Genomic DNA, 25,683 nt, shown 5'->3' on the forward strand with positions numbered 1-25,683 from the left:
AACTTACAAACCCAGTCTTCAGGGTTTTAGACCAGCACTGGGCAGGGTTCAAGTTGGTATGAAGAGTGCACCCGCAGAACGGCACTGGGCAGCTGGGTACAGATGTCAAATTAGGAGTCGGTGTCCAATGTTAGTCAACAGAGAGAGAGAGGAGAGAGAGAGAGAGAGTGTGTGTGTGTGTGTGTGTGTGTGTGTGTGTGTGTGTGTGTGTGTGTGTGTGAGTTTGTGTGTGGAGAGATGTTGATGTGCTAATCACAGGTAAGTACAAGCGGGAGTCAATCTCCGGGGGTTGAGGCAAGCACTGGGGATTGGGGCACAAGGCATCACCAAATTTGCACCCTCTGTGGCACGGGGGAGGCCAGGTGCAGAGGGCCAACACATCGTCAGGCGCCCAATGTTATTCAATGAGTAAAACAATGAGGCAAATACCCTCTAACCCTAATGACCAGGGTAATAAATGCGTTTAGAATGAATGGTCAATGTAAGGGGGAAGTAACCTAGACTTCCACTGTAAATAGATAATTTAGCAAATCTCTGTGTACAAATAGTGTAACATCAAAGACATTTTATTACATCATATCATTCTTTGAACATGTTATTCTAGACATTTGCATGTGAATTTCTTTTGTACATGTCATTCTGTATACCAAAATTGCATTTGCCTAGTTAGGTGCTCCTACTATGAACAGTGATAGTGCTGGGGTGCAAGTGTGTGAAGGTGATATATACAGTGTGTGAGAAAGTGGTCAAAAAGAAATTTATGGAATTCCAGGAGCTCCTTTGAGTCCAGGAAGCCCTGAAGTTTCACAAAGAATTTATATTCATATAATCCACTTTTTGAATTTTGTCGACGTTTCGACCCCGTATGGAGGTGAGTCAAAGAGGGGTCATCATCAGGACAACGTGATTCCAACCGGTAGCACCTAAATTCCGGTGCGTATGAAACCATCTGGTAGTAACTATTACAGAAAATGTTCCAGGGTCTGGATTTATCTTGTAGGAGAAGACGGCCCCCAAATGGGGGTGTTGTATGGGTCCCAGAATCAAGAATCCACTGGGAGCGCTGCACCAATCCGGGGCTCTGGGTATCGTTGGCTGGTATCACATCCAGCTAGCAGGTGCATGCGTGGTGACTTGGCAAGGATTTCAGTCAAATCGTAAAAAGGCTGCGGCTGTGCACGATGAATCCTGTGTCACAGAGAGGCCGCACATTGTATGTGCGATGTGATTTGGAAAAGATTGCAATTTGACTGAAATGGTGGGAGGGAGCATGTGAATCTACAGCACTACAGATTGTTATAGGGTAATGAAAATGTCACTTACCCAGTGTACATCTGTTCGTGGCATCAGTCGCAGTAGATTCGCATGTTTTGCAATAGCTCGCCATCTGGTGTTGGGCCGGAGTGTTACAAGTTGTTTTTCTTCAAAGAAGTCTTTCGAGTCACGGGACCGAGTGACTCCTCCTTTTGTCTCCATTGCGCATGGGCGTCGACTCCATCTTCGATTGTTTTTCCCCGCAGAGGGTGAGGTAGGAGTTGAATTGTAGTAATAGTGCCCATGCAATGGAGTGACTAAGTATGCACCTATTTAAGGTTGAGATGATACATATATAAATAATTGAAGGTAACTTCCAAACTGCTACAGGCTCCCGGGGAGGCGGGTGGGCACATGCGAATCTACTGCGACTGATGCCACGAACAGATGTACACTGGGTAAGTGACATTTTCAGTTCGATGGCATCTGTCGCTGTAGATACGCATGTTTTGCATAGACTAGTAAGCAGTTATCTCCCCAAAAGCGGTGGATCAGCCTGTAGGAGTGGAAGTAGTCTGAAATAATGTTCTTAGTACGGCTTGACCTACTGTGGCTTGTTGTGCGGATAACACGTCTACACAGTAGTGCTTGGTGAATGTGTGAGGCGTAGACCATGTGGCTGCCTTACATATTTCTTGCATTGGGATGTTTCCTAGAAAGGCCATGGTAGCACCTTTCTTTCTGGTTGAGTGTGCCCTTGGTGTAATGGGCAGCTGTCGTTTAGCTTTAAGGTAGCAGATTTGGATGCATTTAACTATCCATCTGGCTATACCTTGTTTTGATATTGGGTTTCCTGCATGAGGTTTTTGAAATGCAATAAATAGTTGTTTAGTCTTTCTGATGTTTTTTGTTCTGTCAATGTAATACATCAATGCTCTTTTGACATCTAATGTATGTAGTGCCCTTTCAGCTACGGTATCTGGCTGTGGAAAGAACACTGGAAGTTCCACTGTTTGATTTAGATGGAACGGTGAAATAACCTTTGGCAAAAATTTAGGATTGGTCCTTAGGACGACCTTATTCTTGTGTAGTTGTATAAAAGGTTCCTGTATTGTAAACGCTTGAATCTCGCTTACTCTTCTTAGGGAAGTAATGGCGATGAGAAATGCCACCTTCCAGGTTAGGAACTGTATGTCGCAGGAGTGCATGGGTTCAAAAGGTGGACCCATAAGTCTAGTTAGGACAACATTTAGGTTCCATGAAGGAACAGGAGGTGTTCTTGGTGGTATAATTCTCCTAAGGCCCTCCATGAATGCTTTAATGACTGGTATCTTATATAGGGAAGTTGAATAGGTAGTCTGCAGGTATGCAGATATTGCTGCAAGGTGTATTTTAATGGAAGAGAAAGCCAGGTTAGATTTTTGTAAGTGAAGCAAGTAACCCACTACATGTTCTGGAGTTGTGTGTAATGGTTGTATTTGATTAATATGGCAGTAGCAAACAAACCTCTTCCATTTACTTGCATAGCAGTGCCTGGTGGATGGCCTTCTGGCTTGTTTTATGACTTCCATACATTCTTGGGTAAGTTGTAAGTGCCTGAATTCTAGGATTTCAGGAGCCAGATTGCTAGATTCAACGATGCTGGATCTGGGTGTCTGATCTTTTGGTTGTGCTGTGTCAACAGATCTGGCCTGTTGGGCAATTTGATGCAGGGTACTACTGATAGGTCTAGCAGCGTTGTGTACCAGGGTTGCCTTGCCCAAGTTGGTGCTATCAATATGAGTTTGAGTTTGTTTTGACTGAGTTTGTTTACCAGGTAAGGAAGGAGAGGGAGAGGAGGAAAAGCGTAAGCAAATATCCCTGACCAGTTCATCCATAGGGCATTGCCTTGGGACTGTTTGTGTGGGTATCTGGATGCGAAGTGTTGGCAATTTGCGTTCTCCTTTGTCGCAAACAAGTCTATCTGAGGTGTTCCCCAGAGTTTGAAATAAGTGTTCAGGATTTGGGGGTGAATTTCCCATTCGTGGACCTGTTGGTGATCTCGAGAGAGATTGTCTGCGAGTTGATTTTGGATCCCTGGTATAAATTGTGCTATTAGGCGAATTTGGTTGTGAATTGCCCAACGCCAAATCTTTTGTGCTAGCAGGCTTAACTGCGTGGAGTGCGTCCCCCCTTGCTTGTTTAGATAATACATTGTTGTCATGTTGTCTGTTTTGACGAGAATGTATTTGTGAACTATGATTGGTTGGAAAGCTTTTAGTGCTTGAAAAACTGCTAGAAGTTCTAGGTGATTTATATGCAGTTTTGTTTGATGTACGTTCCATTGTCCTTGTATGCTGTGTTGATCGAGGTGTGCTCCCCACCCTGTCATGGAAGCATCTGTTGTTATTACGTATTGTGGCACTGGGTCTTGGAAAGGCCGCCCTTTGTTTAAATTTATGTTGTTCCACCACAGAAGCGAGAGGTAAGTTTGGCGGTCTATTAACACCAGATCTAGAAGGTGACCCTGTGCTTGTGACCATTGTGATGCTAGGCACTGTTGTAAGGGCCTCATGTGCAGTCTTGCGTTTGGGACAATGGCTATGCATGAAGACATCATGCCTAGGAGTTGTAGTACCATCTTTGCGTGTATTGTTTGTGTTGGATACATGCGTTGTATGATGGTGTTGAAATTTCGAATTCTTTGTGGACTTGGAGTGGCTACTCCTTTTGATGTGTCTATTATGGCTCCTAGGTATTGTTGTACCTTGCGCGGCAGAATTTTTGATTTTGTGAAATTGACGGTGAACCCTAGTTTGAAGAGGGTTTGTATGATATGATTTGTGTGATTTGAGCACTGTATTAACGAATGGGCCTTGATTAGCCAGTCGTCTAGATATGGGAACACATGTATTTGCTGCCTTCTTATGTGTGCAGCGACTACCGCTAGACACTTGGTAAAGACTCTTGGTGCGGTAGTTAATCCGAAAGGCAGTACCTTGAATTGGTAATGTATTCCCTTGAATACAAACCTTAGGTATTTCCTGTGCGATGGGTGTATTGGTATATGGAAATAAGCATCCTTGAGGTCTAAAGTTGCCATGTAGTCGTGTAGTTTTAGCAATGGCAATACTTCTTGTAGTGTGACCATGTGAAAGTGGTCTGATTTGATGAAAGTGTTCACTACTCTGAGGTCTAGGATTGGTCTCAGCGTTTTGTCCTTCTTTGGTATCAGAAAGTACAGTGAGTAAACTCCTGTGTTTATTTGTGTGTTTGGCACTAATTCGATTGCATTCTTTTGCAATAGTGCCTGCACTTCTATCTCCAGGAGATTGGAATGGTGTGTTGTCAAATTTTGTGCTTTTGGTGGTATGTTTGGAGGGAATTGTAGAAATTCTATGCAATAACCATGTTGGATAATTGCTAGAACCCAAGTGTCTGTAGTGATTTCCTCCCATGCTTTGTAATAATGACTTATTCTTCCCCCCACTGGTGTTGTGTGGAGGGGGTGAGTGACATGTGAGTCACTGTTTAGTAGTAGGGGTTTTGGGGCTCTGAAATCTTCCTCTATTTCTAGGGAATTGCCCTCCTCTATATTGTCCCCGAAAACCTCCTCTATACTGTCCCTGGTAACTGGACGGTGTTGCTTGGGAGGTGCTGGCTTGTGTGCTCTGACCCCGAAACCCCCCTCGAAAGGGTGTTTTACGGAATGTGCTGTAATTCCCTCTGCTCTGCGGGGAGTAGAGTGCGCCCATGGCTTTGGCAGTGTCCGTATCTTTTTTGAGTTTCTCAATCGCTGTGTCCACTTCTGGACCGAACAGTTCTTTTTCATTAAAAGGCATATTGAGAACTGCTTGTTGAATCTCTGGTTTAAATCCAGACGTTCGGAGCCATGCATGCCTTCTGATAGTTACAGATGTATTAATTGTCCGTGCAGCTGTATCTGCAGCGTCCATGGAGGAGCGGATCTGGTTGTTGGAAATGGTCTGTCCCTCCTCAACCACTTGTTTTGCCCTATTTTGTAAGTCCTTGGGCAGATGTTCAATGAGATGTTGCATCTCGTCCCAGTGGGCTCTGTCATAGCGCGCAAGTAGTGCCTGGGAGTTCGCGATGCGCCACTGGTTTGCAGCTTGTGCTGCAACTCTTTTACCAGCTGCATCGAACTTGCGGCTTTCTTTATCTGGGGGTGGTGCATCTCCAGATGTGTGAGAGTTGGCCCTTTTTCTAGCTGCTCCTACAACGACAGAGTCTGGTGGCAGCTGTGTAGTGATGAAAACCGGGTCTGTAGGAGGCGCCTTATACTTTTTTTCCACCCTTGGTGTGATTGCCCTACTTTTGACCGGCTCCTTAAAGATTTCTTTCGCGTGCCGGAGCATACCAGGGAGCATAGGCAGGCTTTGGTATGAGCTGTGGGTGGAGGAGAGAGTGTTGAATAAAAAATCATCCTCGACCTGTTCTGAGTGGAGGCTTACGTTGTGAAATTGTGCTGCTCTAGCCACCACTTGAGAATACGCGGTGCTGTCTTCTGGTGGAGATGGCTTCGTAGGGTATGCCTCCGGACTGTTATCTGACACTGGGGCGTCGTATAGGTCCCATGCGTCTTGATCTTGGTCACCCTGGCTTATGGTGGTGTGAGCTGGGGAGTGTGATGGAGTTCGTGCTGGTGAGACGTTAAGCACGGGCGGAGGAGAGGGTGGTGGGGTAACTCTTTTCACCACTTTTGGTTGTGGTGTCTGTTCAGTTTGGAACTCCAACCTTCTCTTTCTTCTAATGGGGGGAAGGGTGCTTATTTTTCCTGTCCCCTGCTGTATGAAGATACGCTTTTGCGTATGGTCCACATCAGTTGATTGTAGCTCTTCCTCAAACCTATGCTTTTGCATTTGGGAGGTTAGCAAGTGCTCTTCTGTATAAGAGCCTGAAGCTGGGTCGCTTGCAGTTTGTTTCGGCACCGAAACCTTGCCTGCGTGTTTTTTCGGCTCCGAGGTGACTTTTCTTTTTTGGGGCCGAAACCTCTCGGCGTCGATCTTCTTCGGTGCCGCTGTCTCGGCATCGAGCCGTGTCCACACCGGCATCTCGGTGTCGAGGCTTGTCTCCAGCACTTTCTCGGTCCCGAGAAGGCTGCGTGCCAGTGTCTCGACCGGAGTCGGACGATCTTGGCACTGTTTGGGCCTTTTTCGGTGCCGACGGTCGGTCACCGAATTTATGGGTGGAGCCATGGCCTGATGGCAGTGGCGTCCCCTGGGCCTTGTAAATTTTCCTCTGTGTGGTTTTCGACGTCTTACTCACGGTTTGTGTATCGTCGAATCCTTCGGAGTCCGATTCTTGGATCGAGAAGGTACCTTCCTCTTCTTGCTCCTCGAACTCTCGGTGGGCTGTCGGCGCGGACGCCATCTGAAGTCTTCTGGCTCGACGGTCTCGGAGTGTCTTTCGGGACCGGAACGCACGACAGGCCTCACAGGTGTCTTCACTGTGCTCAGGCGACAGGCACAGGTTACAGACCAAGTGTTGGTCTGTATAGGGGTATTTATTGTGGCATTTGGGGCAGAAACGTAACGGGGTCCGTTCCATCGGCGTTCTTCAGCACGCGGTCGGGCCGACCAGGCCCCGACGGGGGATCGAAAAACTACCCCGAAGGGCACCGGAGCTCTTCGATCTTCGATGCGGTGTTGAATCTAAGTACGCGATCCCGAACGCAACAATACCGACGAAAATCTTCCGAAATTAGCTAATTTTCCGTTCCGAAACTCGGAGCGACAGGAACACGTCCGAACCCGATGGCGGAAAAAAAACAATCGAAGATGGAGTCGACGCCCATGCGCAATGGAGACAAAAGGAGGAGTCACTCGGTCCCGTGACTCGAAAGACTTCTTCGAAGAAAAACAACTTGTAACACTCCGGCCCAACACCAGATGGCGAGCTATTGCAAAACATGCGTATCTACAGCGACAGATGCCATCGAACGTAACATTTTCCGCCTATAGCATGTTTTGCTGTAGAAAACGTACCCTGCACAGACTATAAAGTAGTGCACTCCCATGAAAACAATCACTAGAAAGCAAATGAGGCAGATGATTAAAGTCTTTAGTAGAGCATGGTAATTGAAAGCCTTTGGCCGGGTCTGGCAATCCACAAATTAATGCTTAGAGAAAGTGTGTGGTATTGACCATGTAACAGCATTACAGATATCTGCTACAGGCAAGCTTCCTAGAAGGTTATTATAGCTGAATTGTTTATAATGGGATGGGCCAGGTTGCAAAACACAGTGTGCGTTTTTCTTCAGTGTGACATGTTTGGATACATCTTATTATCCATTTCATCAACTTGGACTTTGAAATGGAATTTCCCACGTGGAATTTTGTAAAAGCAATAAACGGCTGCATATTTTCAATCTGTGGATTTTGTTCTGCCATGTAATATGTTAGAGCTCTCTTAACATCTGATGTGCGAGTGCACTTTCTTCAATTGTTCCAGTGTGTGGAAAGACTACAGGTAACTCAAGAGTCTGATGCACATGAAAAGAGGACATCACCCTTAGTAGGAAATGAAGATTTGTCCTTAAATTAAAGGTTCTTCTATTGTTAACCCTTGCAGTTCACTAACTCTTCATAGTGAACTGATAGTAAGAAGGAAGGCTTCCTTTGCAAGATAGACACTGTATGTCACAACAGTGTAGAAGCTGAGAAACCGGCCCCGTGAGTCTGGAATGTATGACAGGTCCCATACAGGAGCCAGGGTGTTATTCAGAAATGAATTATTCTCATAAGCCTCTCTATGAAAGCTTTAGCAGGGATTCTGAACAAAGACGCATGTTGTCTGTTTTGCATGTACATGGCTACTGCTTCAAAATGTAGTTGAAGCAAAGAGTATGCTATCTCTGCCTCTAGAAAGCACAGCAGGTAACATGATATTCTGGATTGATGCTTTAGGAGGTTCTACATGTTTGTTTATGCAGTAGTGAGAAAATGTTTTCCATTCTGCTGCATCACACAAGTGGTTGGCTTGCATGACTCGCATAACTTCTGCATAAACACCTCTGGTAATTTAAGGTACCCTAACTCTAAGACCTTGTGCGCCAAACTGTTAGGTTCATTTCCTTGAGGCTGGGAAGTATAAGCTGATCATATTGTGGCGTCATGAAGTCTGTTATGATGGGTAGCTTTTCTTGTGGATGGGCAGACATTTTGAGAAACACTGAACACCATGGCTGCGTTGGCACTGTTGGTGCAACAAGGATAAGAATTATGGACGAATGCCTGAGTTTCTTCACTACATAAATAATCTGAGGTAGTGGCAGAAAGTGTAAGCAAATATCCCTAACTAGTCATCTATAGTGCACTGCCCACAGATGGTGGGTGTGGGTACCTGGAGTCAAAACGTGGATATTTTGTGATTTCCACATTAGCAAACATGTCAACTGCAGGCCTTCTCTATTTTTTTAAAGTGTGGTTAAAGCAGCTAGGGATGCATCATCCACTTGTGTACTTGTAAAAGTGTTGTGCGCAGAAGGTATGCAAATTAATTGTCAGCTGCTATCCCCCGCCCTAACCACTCCCTGTCACATAGCGCAGCTGGTTGTGAAGTACCCATTGCCAGATCATTTCAGCTTGAGCTGATAACTGTAGTGACTGAACCTCTCTCAGTTTCTGAATGCAATATATGGCAGTCATGCTATCCATGTTTACCAGTACTGTTTTCCCTCAAAAAAGCATGCATTATGAATGCCAGTTGTTTGCTCTCATTTCAAGAAAACTGATGTGACTTTTTCTTTGTTCCAGCTTTCAAATATTTTGAACAGACTTGTGGTTAAGATGTGCTTCCCAACACGAGTGATGAGTGAGGAGTCTGTGGTAGAGATCAACCGTGGCTGACAGTCCAGAAATGGCCTGCCCAGTGACACGTTTTTGTTGTTCAACCATTTCAAACTGTTCTGAATTCTAGGCTCCACCAACAGTAGATCTTCGCAGTCCCATTAGCAGGCTGTGATACAGTCCTATAGTCAGTTGTCAATATGAGCCAGTGGGTGGCACCAGCATTTATTTTGCCCACCATCACTCTTGGTATCATACTGCTAATCCCTAACAAAATGTCCATGCTGTAGAGTGCTGCATGTTCTGTATCTTTCAGACCTTCCCAGGCCTCAGCACAATACGGCCATCATCTAAATCTTGTCAACATGTTGCACATTCACACCTTTTTTATTCATTTCTAATACACGAGGATATGCAAACCCGGATTTGGCACAGCACCTCTGTCCACCTTGGTGAGTGCAGCAGGTTCACAACCAGTCTACTTGCCCGACAGGATTCGTCCATCCAGCGTGGAGTCTTCCAACAGTGGATAGTGGACTGCACTACAGTGATCTGCAGAGAAGCAGGCACTAGAAGATAGCACTCACTTTTCCCAATGCACTGGAGTGTTCTTATTGAGACAGTCTCCCTGTTTGTTGTGAACAAAATAAATAATTCATTTTTGTGGGTTTTTTCTAAAAAGGTGGTAGCAATCACACTTTCTTGATCTGGGTAGGCTTTGCTTGTTGTGGATCTTAGTACTGCTCCCAGAAAAGACTGAATTTTCTGTGAGGTGTGTTTGGAATTTACCATCAACCCTAACCCGTGCAGGCAGGCAATGACTGCTTTAATGTGTACAAGGCATTGGCTTTATCAGGCAATCATCTAAGTATGGAAACGTATGAATGGCACTACAGGAAAGATGTGCTGCCACCACTGTCAGGCATTTCTTAAACCATACCTCTGAGATAACAGTGATGGGCTGGATGAACGGTGGGGTGGAAGTAGGTGTCCATGTGGTCTCCTGTGCAAAACAGGGAGATTTTCTTGATCCCAATGGTTTGGGGTACAGGTTCAATGGGACCTTTGCTGGGAAGTGCTTGTACTATCTCTTGCAGCAGCAAATGGTGTTTCTGACTGATTATGTTTGATGGTGTGGTATGGAATTCAAGCCTGTATCCTTGCTGGACAATGGATGGGATCCACTTGTCTGAAGTTATTTCCTCTCACTTTGGAAGGACTGTCCTGATTTGGCCCCCAAAAGGTGTTGGGTGACAGTAGGGATGAAAGGTAACTGAAGGTTGAGGCACCACTTGTAGAAACGCCTCAACTCTTTCCTCAATGCTTTTGAGTCTGTCCCTCCAAAAATCATTACTGTTGTTTGAATCCTGACACTCTGGTGTGGTGGCAGCTTTCACGCCCCCTCGACATCGTGTTTGGGAGGCCGCATTTGCAGTGCCACCATGGCCTTGGCAGTGTCCGTTTCTAGGTATTGTCTACTTGGAGCAGTAAATATGTTCACATTTGAAGGGAACATTAAGTTTTGTAGGACTTCTGGTCGAAATCCAGACACACACATCTATGTATGTTTTCTAATAATGATTGTCTTATTGACGTCTCTAAAGGTTGTGTCCGCTTCGTCCAGGGTGTACCTAGATATTATCTTGCTGTTCTCCACTAGTTCTTTTCCTTTTATGATACACTTCTTATAGGTGTTTAATAAGTTGTTCTGCCTCCTCGCAATGATAGGGATCATATCTTGAGAGCATACCTACCGATTTGGCAATCCATCACTATATTACCACCCACTGCAACATGTTTTCCTGCCGGGTCTAACTTTCTATCCTCCTTATCAGGATGGGGGCATCCATGGTAGCTTGGGCACATGCTTTTTTCTGACCCCTGATGAATACTGGGTCGTCTGCTGCAGGTTTATATTTTTCTCAATGCTTTTAGTTAAAGACCTGACTCTCAGTTGTGCTTTGAAATTGTCCACTGAGTGTCAGAGGATGCTTTTTAGCAATGGTAACAATTGCACTGATGTACCTGTCTTTCAGAGTTCCTACATTAGAAAATCATCCTACTACCACATGGAGCTTGACTCTGTAGTCGTCAACTGCCCTTTGCCTTATAGCTTGATACAATGAGGTATTATCAGAAGACTAGGCCCTGACTGGGTATGGTTCTTAACTGTTGTCTTTTTGAGGGTCGATGTTAGTCTTCCCATGGGCCACCTCAATCCAGAGGGTGAACAGAGTCAAAATTGAGTTCTTGACAATCATACTGACTATAATGGTTCCCGTCAGTGTGGAAGGAATGTACAGAATCCCCTAGAGACAGGCATCTATATTTTGACAGAGGTGGTGGTGTATTTTATATTGCAGGAAGTGGTTGTGGAGTGGAGCTAGTGGAGCTAGTGTCTAGTGTCTCCATGCCTACTTCTCTTTGGTGCAGCTCCACTAATATTCCTTCTACAAATGTCAATTTTGCCTTTTCCTAAGGGAGTTTGCAGTATCGGCTCTGGCTCCTATTGAGGAGGCCAAGCAAGGAACTTCCCTGCGGCGGGGTGCATATAAATCTTTCATTATCTAAAACTAGGCAACCCTGAGAGCTCGAATACTGGAGTGGTATTGCTCAAAGACAAAGCATGCATCAAAATATTTATTTCGGAGTAAACTTTGAGGTAGATTTGTTTTCCGAGGGTGGTTGGTCAGTGCCTTGGAGCAGAGTCAGACTGGGTTGTCTTGCTGTGAGGCTTCTCTGGACCCAAGGAGGGTCCAATGTCACATGGCCTTTGTGCAGGCATGCCAAGTTGAAAGGCGATACCTCTCAGGTTGAGTCTCTGGGGTAGAAGCAAGACTCCCTCAGCCGCACTTGGTCTCTGGGTTAGGCTGTTTTCAAGGTCAAAACTTGAATTCTTAAGCCTTGGATGGCGCTCGAGTATTGTAGATCTGGGTGTAGATTTTGTTCTGTGCCCAGATTTTTCTTACGGCCCAGAGAGTGCCTCAGAACCAAAGGTAGCAGGCACTTTGGTGGGGTCTCAGCAATGCATTCTGAAATGAATGCAAGAGCAGTCCATTTAATTGCAAATTGCCTTGTTTTTCGAAAGCCTACAGGCTGTACAGTACAGTTCCTGCTGATGTCCAAGGAAGCAGAGGTTACAGAGGAGGGCTCTTAGTGTCCCATGGCTTTATGCTGGGCATGCAACAGGAATTTCGAAACACACTTTGGGCAGAATCGGAAAGGAGTATTTTCCATAACCCTATCCCTCAAGAGTGATATGATCCAAGTTTGAGAACCACTCTGACTTTGAAGCAGTGAAATAAATGATAAGTCTTCCAACGCTTTATCAGGACATATCAACAAATGGAATAAAAAGGATCACTACTGTAGTTAGACTGCTCCCAGAGCACGAGATGAACACCCAGATCGGATGATGAAAAAACAATCCAACAAAGAGTCTTTGACCTGGTGGATTGGGAGTTTCAGGGAATAATCATGAGATAGCAAAAGACTGGTGACCTCTTTGAAGAAAAAAATAAAAGCAAACGTCTGCATCCAACCCTAAATGGCAGGAGTGGGTACAGCATGTTTATATAGCAGCACAAGCTACAAACATTTATTTCACTCTAGCCTCTCCCACAGGCCATCTGATACCCTCCATTACTTCTGCTTCAGAGTGCTAAGTCAGTGCTATCTTGATGCAAACAATCAACTAAGGAAGTTTGGAAAGTTCAAGACCTAACTAGACGATAGGGTCATGAAACAGGAGCCTAGTCACTGTATTACTCAATTTATCAACCAGGCCAGAACAATCTGAGGTGCATAGGTTACATCACAGATTATAGTGAAGCCATCCTCAATAGGGTGCAATGTTTCTTTAATTGTCTCAGATTTAATGCATATGGGTAAGAGACAAGAAAAAAGATGGACCAAGAGAGAAGGAAAGCGGGAGGAAGAAAGTGTGTTTGTTTGCACATGCTTGTTTTGTCTGCATGGGTGGCTGTTTAGTTGGTTGGTTTGGATATGAGAGAAGAGAAAGAGAAATGTATTATATATGCCATTGACCAATGATACTAACCAGGCAAGAAACAAATCGAGGGACAGCTGCTGTTAATATGATGTAGTTGCTTTCTGAGCTAACACTGCCATCTGTAGGAAGACAACAAAAGGATTTAAATAATTACTACACAGGTGAAAATGTTATTGTAATAAGTGCTCATTTAACATTAAAGAGCTTCCACTGGAGTGCAAAATGGAGGAACATTTTCTAAGCAATGAAATCTATACTATTTATAGAGCTGCGTTAAAGGAAGGTTTCCTTACAGATGTACATGTGTAAAACTGTAAGATGTTTACAATACACACAGAATAAAGCACTAATCATGTATTATTTAAATTGCAAACAAGCTATATCTTTACAATGACATGCTTTAAAAATGTACGCGATAAATACACATGTTTTCAATGTTTCATAATTAAATTAAAAAAAATAAGCAAGCAAACTTAAAATGAGTGTTCATATGAAAGCAACTAAACTAAATAGCTCTCACTCATTACAATATGAAGAACAAATTAGTATGTGACTGAACAATAACACATGTAACATTACATACTAAAATATGCGACACTGGTTTTCTATCAAAATCTTTAAAAGAAGAAGCCAAGCAAGACAACTTCATTTCTTATCATCCATATAAACAGGAAGTGAAACCACTAGGTTTCCCATCCACTATCTGCACTGGAAGTGACATCACTTCCTCCCTCCCCCCCCATTTATTCAGCTATTCAGGACATCCCATGACATCCTCAGAAAAGTTACTCATGTTAGGGCCATAACCCTTGTATCAATGAAACTTGCAAGGTAAGATATCATCATGCGCCTCACCCAGCACCCCATGCTATTTATCCCCACAATCACATCCAGATTTAGACTGTCACATAGACCCCAACCTCATACACTTCCCATTAACTACCACACGCCATCAAAATGCAAAACACCCATACCAACTCTTGCTCATTTATGCTTGTTATGCAGTACTCCACACACACCAGACACTGCAGACCTCATCATGCATCACAAGCTTGACTCCCTCTTCATCGTAGAAACATGGATGACACCACATCCTTGCACATCCTAGACGTTCTTTCCGCAGGAGACAGCATCCATCATGTGGACTGTGCACATAAGAAGGGAGGAGGCCTCGCTATCGTCTATAAATCCTCCCCGTCCTGCACGCTAGGCAAGCAAGTAACACAATTACATGTAGCTGCTGACATGCCATTTTAAACTCAGACGATCACCTTTCCACTCATCTACAGACCTCCTGGGCACAACAAGGACTTTATTAATGAATTCTGATATCTCCTCACCACCTCTTTCATCCAACATGCCCATACCACCCTCTTTGGTGACTTTAATCTCCTACACAACACAAGCTCCAAAACACAAGACACATCCTCTTCAACTTCATTGATACACTCAAAGTAGTACAGCATATGAACACACTCTAAAGGCCACATCTTCAACATTACATTCTCAACATCCTAATCAAACTAATGCAAAGCATCCATACCCTGCACTGGAATGACCACTTAGCCATTCCTATGTCCCTGTCAGTGTCCAACCAACAAACCAAGGTCAACACAAAAGAGAAGGCCAAACCTTCAGATACTTCAAAGACTTCTCCATAGATAACCCAGTACTTGAACTTATTTCTCATCCTATCAACTCCATGTACAACACCAACACCCTTCTTTACATCAACAGTTTTAAAAAAACAAAAAAAACGTGTGGATATCCATGCCCCAATTACAACTCACACGTGCAAACCAAATCATTCAGCATCATGGTACTTCAAAGAGCTTGCAGACGCTAAATGACCCTCCACACACAGGAAAGAAAATGGAAAAAAATAACCTTCCAACATCTTTATACTGCGCAACATGCAGACAGCAGATGACATCAGCAAAAGCAAAGTACTATACCAACACCGTTAATCAAATCACCAACAGAATCAGGATGCAGTTCAAGATTATCAAGCACTGCATCACCCCCCTACAGGATCTTCTATTCCCCACTTCACAGAAAGGTATAATTCCATCAACCTCATCTCCAGGGAAAAAATACAGAAGATCCGACAGCACATCAGCAATATTAAGCATGCTTTAACTCTTACACCCTTTAACGTACAATCCTGCACTGGTCCGTATTTAAAGCCCTCTCTCTCCAGATCTAGCTCACATATCAAACACACCCAAATCCACTTTTTATGAAGACGATGTCTTACCCACATCTTTCAAACCTCTCTATCTGGGGACTCTCTCTAACCCCTACTTACCGTTGTCAATGCCTCTTTCCCTTCACCCCGGGCATCTTCCCATCAGCACTCCAAACAGGCCAGTTTCTTTCACTCAAAAAAGAACCCTACATTACACCCTGATGATCTTGCCATATACAGTCTAATCACACACCTACCATCCATTGGCAAAAGCAGTTCATGTTCAACTCCAAGAACGCACCCATGTTTAACCTTCTCCTGCACAGTAACCAGTCTGAGTTTAGATAATGATGCAGCAATAAGACCCCTAGCTTACACACTGTAGTCAATGTGCTATTGGCAACAGATAAATGTGACTCCTGCCTCCGGATACTGCTGGACCTCTCTGTTGACTTTGACACACTCGACCATCCCATCCTCATATGCATCCCGGAGTCTCTAATGGGATTCATCAGCAATGTCCATCACTGCTTCACCACTTACCATTTCTACTTGACACCTATTTGTTTCTATGGCCACCTAAATGGCATAAAAATCCATATCATCTGTTGGGACTCCCAGGCTTCCACACTATCTCATGTCAGCAAAACATGGAACCACCTGGTGCTCAGATTACAGTACCACAATTCACAAATATGCCCATGATACACAACTATACTTGAAAGTCTCCTCTGCTTCAGACATCAAATGCCTAAAACACTGCTTGCACATCATCCAGACTGGATGTCTAACACCGACCTGAAGTTCAATCCAACAAAGACAGAACTCCTGTTATTTGCCAACAACAATAAACAAGAAGCAGTACAAGCCTGGCTTAATAGCACAGACCTTGGCAGCTTCACCTAGACACAAACCTCACCCTCAAGAAGCACAAAAACAAAGACAGCCTGGAACCAGCTCTCACTTCTAAAGAATGGCAAACTCTTTCTTCCACAAAGCAACTTCAGAACTGCTATTAAAGCTCTTGTACTCTTACATCTGGATGGTGGTTATGCTGTTCTCTTTGGCCTCCCAGACTCCACATATAAACCTTTTAAGGACAACCTACAAATCACAGCACATCTTCAACTAGGGCCTGAAGAAATATGATCACATCACCTCAGCCCGACAATTCCATTGTCTCCTGCACCATCTTCAAAACCAACAGAGTACAGGAGGCATTGTAGATATTGGGAATGCCAAGGGGGTGCAGTTTGCTCCAAATCACACCTCCATGCTGTTTAACCCACATACTCACTTAGGCACCGACAACTCTGAACTCTTACTAGCACACTAATATTTGCACGGTCTAGGGTACTCCTTCGGACACAGACAAACATCTTCAAAAATATGTGAAAAATCTCCCCATGTCGATCCTCTTAAATGTCCCACACAAGGGAAATTGGTCAGCATTATGGGATTGAGAGAGAAAGGGCATGACAATGCTTGTTAGATTAAAAAATGGCATAATGCAGGATTTTGAGGATATTGCTGAGGAATATGATCTACCCATTCATCACTTCCTGCTCTGCAGGGTGGGAGCAGCACACACAGGGCAGGTAGGGGGACAGACGTCCAAGAACCATTAGAACAGAGTGCTAATCTGTACTACCTTTGGCCAATTCCATGCAACTACCCTACTTTATAGAGCACTGGCAGCTCCGACTTCGAGTGCACCTACTGAGCTGCGGGACTGGTGTACACAGGGCACAGAGCATGCTCTTACAGATGACTGGAAGGACATCCTATATTATACACCTCACGTATCCCGCAATGCTAGTTTCAGACTTATCCAAACATATTACACCCATAGGGCGTACCTAACACCTAAACACATCAATCTCATGTTCCCAGGAACACAGGTAGCATTGTCCCTGCTGTCAAGTGATTGGGCGTTTTTTTTACCACATGATATGGGTCTGTGCGACCCTCACCTTGTACTGGGACTCAGTGGCACGATACACTAAAGCTGCTACACGACACAACATAACCCATTTACCAATGACCTGCCCATTGGGCCTCTACCCTAAAACCAAAGCTAACTTGATGACGCTGAGATTTGCTGACCGTGCCTTGGTGCTTGCATGATGTCAGATCACCTTGCTTTGGAAATCTTCTAGAGGGCTAACGCTCCAAGGGTGGGGGAAAGAATTACCCAGATGGGCCACTTACAAAGGTGCACTGCTCAGAACTGAGGAACAGAAGGGCCTGTGTAGCCCTGACCACACATTAACATGGGATACAATAATGGGATACCATACTCCAGGATTGTCCTTATATAGACAAAGAGGGCCAAGTTATCCAGTTGTCTGACAACTCTGCTGAGGAGGACTAGCCAACAACATCCCAGATGTTACATTGCCGCGATTTCCAACACAGGATGTTCTCTCAGACAAGAACATTATCTCCCCTCCAGTTCTCCTGCGCTTCTCTGAGACACCCTCACCACCACTATACTCTATGGCACCATCACCCATACTTCAGGGCTTCACCCCAGTAATTTTGTCCACGTTCCCTACACCATGGAGGGCGACTTTACTTCCTCTCAGCTCTACTTGCAGTTACGTAGCAGATATAACAGACCCTGCAAGACATGTTTGAATAATTGCCTTCATAAAAGCTCCTACATGGAAGTTTTCATGGGATTTACTATGTTAAGAGGGGTTTAGCTATCAGTTATGTGAGGTGCTTGCAATGCTGAATTACAATCCTGATATCTTTACTCTGTATTGCTGTGATTGGTCATAAAAGATGTTTACAAAAATCTTTGATCCCGTGAGCCACCAGGTGGTGTTTTGTGGCTCCGCATTGGCTCCATCCAACCCCAGAAGTGATATCGGAGCCATATCTATGCACCATCTTTGAGTGCAATCATCAGTTTCATTCTTGACTGTCAGACGTGGAATTTATTAACTGATCAGATATGACAAACTGCACCTTTCTAAGCAGGATCATTTCAATGGTTGGTGAAATGAGTCTATTTCACAGAACGGGAAGAAGAGAGGGCAGTGAGGAAACTGCAGTTAGATAGAGTATCCACCAGAAAGAGCATTACCAAAGGTAAGTAACTTGTTCTTTTGGTCGATACGTCTAACTGCAGATTCCTTACCGTGTGAATAGATACCAAAGCAGTAGTTCCCCCATGTGGTGGGTTCTGTGGATTGTTTTAGACCAGAAAACCCTGACTAAATGGTCAAAGTGCCCTTCCTGTCAGATTAGGCAGATCTCAGCTGTAGTGTTTGTGAATGTATGGATTGACACCCACATCGCACCTTGTCAACAACAAGCACTCTGCACGCCAACATGGCGGTAGTAGTTATGGGTCTGGTCAAATGAGCCCTCAGACCTACTGGAAGCTACTTTTCAGCCAATGCAAAACAGATATTTATATAAAGGACTTATCTCATAGATATGGTCCTTTTCCGTACGGCCTTACCCTTTTTTTGCTCCTGAACAACACAAAGAGCTGACTGTCCACCCAATGTTCTTTGGTACAATCAATGTAAAACGTTTGGTGCGATCAATGTAAAAACTCAAAGCTCTTAGGATCCAAATGAAGGAGGCTCACTTCCTTTTTAAACAGAAGATGCAGAGAAAGGAATGCTGGAAGAGTAATAGACTTCAGACGTGAAAGGGTGTCACAACGTTCAGTAAAAATGCAGCTCTAGTCTACACTACCAGTTTGTCCAGAAACAAGGTGGTACATGGTGGAAGAATAGCCAAAGTCTGTAGCTTACTCATGTGGCGAGCTGAAGTTGACTATGAGGAAGACTGTGTTGAGAGTCAGAATCCTCAAAAGACAACTGTGCATCTGTTCAACCTCCACATGTGATGCTACTACTACCACCACCACTTCCATGAACACATGAGGGGCACTGGTAAGGTCAAAGGGGAGCACAGACAACTGAAAATGCTCTTAGCCCACACTGAACTACAGGTAACAGCAGGTGGGACTGCAGGATGGGAATGTGAACATAGGAGTCCAGCATTTCTGGTGCCCACACCTAGTCTCCTTCATCCATGGCAGGCAGAACTTTAGTCATTGTGAAAGTCTTGAATTTGCTCTTTTCAGGAAGAAATTGAGGGGGTGAAGATCTAAATTGGGATAAAGGCTTCCTGAACCTTCTTCAGCACCAGGAAATAGTAGCTAGTCCCTATTTCCGATGCTGGTCCTCTATCTATGGTTCCTTTGTCCAAAAAAGCATGGACTTCCTGCTGAACAAACGGCTCTCTGACAGCCACTCTGGGGAAGGTAGAATATGCAATGGGGTGGAAAAGAATGGTAGAGCATATCCCTGGTGGGCTATCTGAAGAATCCTTTTGTCGGATTTAATGCGCTGCCATCTGTGGAGAAAATAGATTATCCTGGCTCCAACAGGAAGATGCCACATGGTGCAAGCTACAGTGGTTTGGGGGGGAGTGGGGGCAAGAGGATGGTGAGCAGGATGCTGTCCTTGAGGACCTAGAAGTTGTTTGTCGGATCCCTGACTCCAGCCCCAAAATGTCTAGGTGGTCTGCTGTTGTGGTGGTGGTGGTGATGGGTTTCGGTACTGTCTTTGTACCAAGCCTCTTCCGAAGCTTAAAAATGAGTTTGGCCGAAGTGTCCATTAGTATGCCCGTCTGTGCTCCATAAAAATGAAAAAGTGGTTCTGTGGATGTCTGGGAAGAGACAGACTCAAGCTTTGATTTCTTAGGCTTCTTTTTTGATTTAGACTTACCTGAAGACTTGGGATGGGAAAAGGTACTTTTGCAGAAACTTTCGAGAGGGGGAACAAGACCGATTCCTCAAATTTGAGAAGGACTGGCGCTTACGGACCTTTCAACTGCTCAGTGACAGAGCTTGCTTTTTCTTGGATCTCCTTGGGATTCAACCTGGTGCAGTCCCAGCAAGTCTTGGAGCCTTGCAAAGAACATATGTACCAGAGACATACCTGGAGGGTGTCTGACTCAGACATCTGTTTGCGACAGCACTTAGAAGGTTTAAACCCGGTAGTGTTCAGAAAAGAAATTGTCTCTTGCACACTGTGGAGAAATACTTTTGGCAAAAAATCATCCTGAAGACAAGAAAAAGTGGAGGGAGTGAGCTTCAGATCTGCGTCCAAAGGCTTGGAAATTAAATGACATCAACGAGCAAGGAAAGAATATATATGTGGCTCCAGAGTCACTTTTGGTGAAAGATGAAGCCAATGTGGAGCTGCGTGATGCCACCTCCTGTGCACAAGAACAATCCAAAAACATATATATATCTCCAGATATAGGCCCTCATTATCACCTAGGCGGTAAATGCCGCCTACCGCCACGGGCGTCAAAAGACCGCCGCCGTGGCTACGGTCATGGCGGCGGACAGCGGTAAGGTGGCTGCTGCTAGCAGTAGAGCCGCTTCATTTCTCCTGCCGGAGGACCACCTGCAAGCAGGTAAGTCGGGTGTTCCGACAAGGGAGGGGGGTGTTGTATGTTTCTGTGTGCATGCATGCGGGTGTGGGGCATTAGGAATGCGTGTGGGCATGAATGGGTGTGAGTGTGCATGTATGTTGTGTGGTGTGACTCCGTGTGCTAGGATGTATGTCAGTGTGTGCAGATGTGTGTGTGAATAAATGTATGCATTCGTGGGTGAATGTGGGTATGGGTGTGCGTATGTCGGGGCGGAAGGGGGAGGGGGAGGGTGTGGGGAGGATTCTGTGGAGGGGGGGCAGAAGAGACCCCTATCAGTGTCGGGGAAGGAATTCCCTGGCACGGATAGTGCCTACCGCCGTGGTTTTCGTGGCGGTAAGATTGCCACGAAAACCATTGCTGTAGGTGGGGTCATAATCCCGACGGTAGGACAGTGACGGCTACCTGGCTGGAGACCGAAGTCTCCAGCCCAGCGGTTGTTACCGCCCTGGCGGACAGAGTGGTACATTGGCGGTTTGGCTTGAGCCAAACCGCCAATGTCATATTTTGGGGAAATGTCAGCATTTTTCCAAAATACTGCCATGCACCAGGGGGGTAATGAGGGCCATAGTCTGGTGCCTGGGGGTATTCACTATGAGAGGAAACTGTGCTTATAGGCATCCATCAGAAAAGGTATTTTTCTTACCCTGAGTAGCAGCATATTACTGCCTTTGTTACTGCATGGTTTGGGACTGGGAGGATTGGGCAGAGCGAAAAATCACATTCACCCTTAACATACCTTTTTCAAAAGGGCCAGTTCTCATTTTAAGGAGGTGGGCCAAGAAAAGGTAGTCTTTAGATTGGAAAGCTCTTCAATGAGAATATCTCTGTCTAAGTAAGATCAGTTATGACCAAGGATCCTCTGTAGCTTGAGTCAGGGTATGTGAATTCCAAGGAACTGTCTTGATCCTGGGTATGCTTGGAACCCCTCGAAAGAGTGCATAATCTGGAATTTAAGTGTAATCTGAGCAAATTAACCAAGGGCTTGATGTGTACTTACATTTAATGGGTGCATATGTAAAGTTCTGTCTGAATACAATGGGGAAAATTTTGCCTATCTCCTTTTTAGTTATTTAATCTTTGGAAAAGGAAGCTATGGTTGAATACAGATTAAGACTGTTGAGTTCACTTGTTACTTCTGTTTTAATTGTTTTAAAACGGGAAAGTGCTTTATGAAGTAAACTTTGCTTGTTTGGAAGGCTAAGGAAAATGTCCCTCTTGTTGTGCAAATCTCTGATTATTAAAGTAAAATCAAGATCTCCTTGCAGATAAAAAAAACAAGCCATGGGTTCACATGGAGATGGGGTTTGGCTAAGAGGCTGGAGTGCAGGAGATGGGTTTGCTTAGATACCATTAAAAATAATTGCGAATCTAGCTTGAAATAAGGTGTCATGCATTGAGATTAATTATTGGGAGGAAGCAATTTTTTTCTTCTAGAATTCTGGATTACTCGATGATATACTAAACAATGGCCCCACACTGTAAATAATATTTCAGAATGTGTTTTCCGTAACTGTTTAGGAACTGAGATGATCAGTGTAAGCAACAACAACAAAAAAACAAAAACAAAAAAAAAAGGCGCTCAGAATCTACACTGAAAGTTAATCTAAAGCTTCAAGCTGAAAAACTATTTTTACAATGAAATAACCCCTTTCACTTGTGGTGTAAAACTATACTATCAGCGCAACCTGTGCACTTAGTGAAAAGCAGTAATCGCCTTCCATGTTAACACATAGAAGTGCAATGAATGGTGGGTAGTACAAAAGAGATTCCTCAAAATAGTCTACTCCCTTTTGACTGCAGCATCACTAATGTGTACCAAGTATTACCTTGCACATGTATTCACCATGTAGCATTTGAAAGCAAAACAGAGAATGAAGAGGGCATAATTCTCTAGCAGGAATCAGATTTCAGTCCCTACATTCAGTTGAAAAAAACACAAAATGCATCTTGTAGGTTATTTAACCAAGAACAAATTGCTTTAGGTTGGAATGGTACATTAGCCAACAAGACAATGAAAATCTGATCACAAGTTACCACTTTCAAATAATGAAAAAACGTACGCGTTAATCATTGTTTGATGAGGTGACCAAAAAAATTATTTACATTCTAAAGGTCCCTCTAGCAAGGAATAAAGCGTACAGCATGGAGTGTTTCAATGCTGAAATGCAATCTCTATGCTATTCCTTGGGGGTGGGGAGGGGTTAATGGGGAGTCAAAATACAGTATTCCCCAAACGCAAGCATACTTGTATCAGATATTAGTTGAGAGGGAGACTGATGGGCTTACTAACTGGCCCTGGTTTGTCTACTAACTTTCAAAATGAATATGCCAGATTAACATCAGAAATGACACATGGTTGTCCAGTTAGAAAATCAAAGAATGTTTTCCAAGAAAGCAGATCATGAACAATATGCCATAATTAACCTCCATATTCTTGAAGTTTAGTCGGGTAAATTGTTGAAACAAACCCCAATGATAGTCAGTCCTTTGCAAGACACCTCAAAACTAGCACTGAGAGGTAATGCATCAAATCTCCCATTTGTAAAAAGTAATGTCTTACTGATTCCATACGGGCATAACAATCTTTATGGGCTCTCCCACATGTTGCCCACTTTGATGCTCACTAACTTTAACCATGTTTTTCTGGTCTATTACTATGGCTCTTCAATAGTTTTGTGGTGTGGATTTGACACCTACTGAATAATAACATTCAATCATATATACAGGTTGGTCATAATGCTATGTACGAGCCACCTAGGCTAAAATGTCACTATTTGGTTGGTTGGGTTTGTAGCATTTAGATGTGCTAAGTGAATACCTTAAGTATTGTGTTATCCTCAGCATTGGCTACAGCGTTTTGATTACATTACTGTTATGTCATTGATAGTTCATGTGTGATAATCAGTGATACCCTTTCTGTTCCTTCAGTGTAGTGGCATTTTAAAAGGTATAATCTAGGTATTTGTAGAAAACAATCATAAATGCACGGAAGACGGAGAGACATGCACAGGGAAGCAACATAAACATACATAGTACTAACCCGGTTCTCTCACAAATATCTGAGAATTTAAAAATGATTCTGAGAAGACAACAGATCCTAGGCATCCCCTTCCTTTTTGCAGATCAGGAATGTCATTGACTACCATGCATGCCTGCAACAGAAAATACTATATTAAATAAGTGAACATTGAACACCTACAACATTTCACACATGAAAGTGGAAAAGTCAAGCCATCATTTTGGATGTGTATCCCAGAGAAATGTTCAAGGAAACAACCTGTCCATGCACCGTTCCAAAAATACATTTGAGACCTCAGAACTGATAGTGACACTTAAACCATGCTGCTGCAATCCAGGTCTTAAAAACATCTTAAAAAATTTAAATACAGTACTGTACACAACACCCACTACGACCAAGCACTGGTTACCTTTTAAAACTGTCACAAAAAGTAATCACTAACTATAATAAAATCCCTCTCCATATTTTACAGTTTCACCAGTAAATATAACATTGATACCACTGTAAATAACAAATAATAATAATTTCAGGGTGAATTTCACAAACATGTTTGAAGAAATCAAATGTATTCAAAACTCAAGAAAAATATTTATGAATATGTAAAACATATTTGCTAAACATTATCAGTATAAATATTGTATTGTTCTATAATAACCCATGTTGGATAAGTTTATCATTTAGAAAAAAGTTGGAATCTATTGTATGTTGCATTTACGTACTGTTTTCACTAAATATAAGCTGTCTTCATGGTCCAATGGCACAATTCTACAACAAGAGAGTAAAATACATGTGTTGTTCAGTAAATACGATAACTGCGCGCTGGTATTCTCAAACAGAATATACTTCAGATGCACAATTGGAAAAAATACACAAATCTGGTACAAGTCAATTAAGCAGGATAGTTGAAATGCTTGTAGACCACAGAATGATTCATAAAACCACTTACACTGGAAAAGCTCAGGGGTCGCCATTTCTATAAAGACGACACACACACATAGACCTCCGGGTTATTTCTCACTAGATTTAGCTACCCAGCTAACAAATAGAATCACAAAAGCAGGATGTGGCGGATGATACGAAGTCAATAACTAATCCCCTTATTTTCTTCCTACGTGAACAGAATGGTTAATCAGTTGTGACAAAGAAACAAGTTACTTAACCTTCAGTGACACCTGTTCTGGGGAATACTCTGTGCTCAGTTTCCTCACCTTCACTATATTACCAGGCGCCAATCCAGATCAGGAAAGGTTTTCAGCATAGCCCCTGCGTGCCTGTAGGTGGCATCATGCGGCTCTGCATAGACTCTGTAGTGCCCCAGAACTGACCGCTAAGGTGCATATAGGCCCCCCTGAAGCAGGCTGAAGTTACTTTCTTTCTACACATCATCCACGCCCTCAGACGCCGAGACAAAAAACGAATTATTCATTTCAGTGAGCAGATCTTTAATTCGAGACCTTTATAGAAGGAAGAGGGACCATTCCACAGTGTGGAAGGTGGGAGGAGGAGGGCAGTGAGGAATGTTTAGTTGGAGTGTCCACCACAAAGAGCATTACCAAAGGTAAGGAATATGTCCTTCTCATGGACACTTCTAACAACAGATTTCTCACCTTTGGAATGGAGTCCAAAGCAGTTCCTCCTCAGAGGTGGGTCTGTCAAATGACTCAGACCAAAATGTCCTGCAGGCCCGAATGGCTACCATGCCCTTCCTGTCACACATGACTGTCCAATGCGGGAGTGCACCATGAACGTATGCATTGTTGCCTGCATTTCAGCCTGACAAATACCTAGGACAGACACTTTGCCTGCTAACCCTTGGCACTGTGGAAGGGGCTCAAACCTAAAGCCTGCTTTTTGGCTACCAGAACGCTCTTATGGGTCCAAACAATGTAGTCTCTGCTTCTCTTTTAAGTAGTGAGGTGGGCCAAATACCATCAGAAGAGTGATTGACTGC

General features: G+C 43.8%; 1 protein-coding gene across 1 annotated transcript in view; it reads right to left on the reverse strand.

Annotated features, from left to right (window-relative positions):
- DNAAF9 (dynein axonemal assembly factor 9) overlaps nucleotides 1-25,683 on the reverse strand; it is a 597,478-nt gene that overhangs the window by 345,522 nt on the left and 226,273 nt on the right. Inside the window, exons 16-18 of the mRNA XM_069205040.1 lie at nucleotides 24,452-24,497; nucleotides 23,754-23,865; nucleotides 13,102-13,172 (exon numbers count right to left, since the gene is read on the reverse strand). Coding sequence (XP_069061141.1) covers nucleotides 13,102-13,172; nucleotides 23,754-23,865; nucleotides 24,452-24,497 — 229 coding nt within the window. The remainder of the gene's footprint in view (nucleotides 1-13,101; nucleotides 13,173-23,753; nucleotides 23,866-24,451; nucleotides 24,498-25,683) is intronic.

Source organism: Pleurodeles waltl, chromosome 1_2 (assembly GCF_031143425.1).
Source record: "Pleurodeles waltl isolate 20211129_DDA chromosome 1_2, aPleWal1.hap1.20221129, whole genome shotgun sequence".
Classification (NCBI taxonomy): domain Eukaryota; kingdom Metazoa; phylum Chordata; class Amphibia; order Caudata; family Salamandridae; genus Pleurodeles; species Pleurodeles waltl.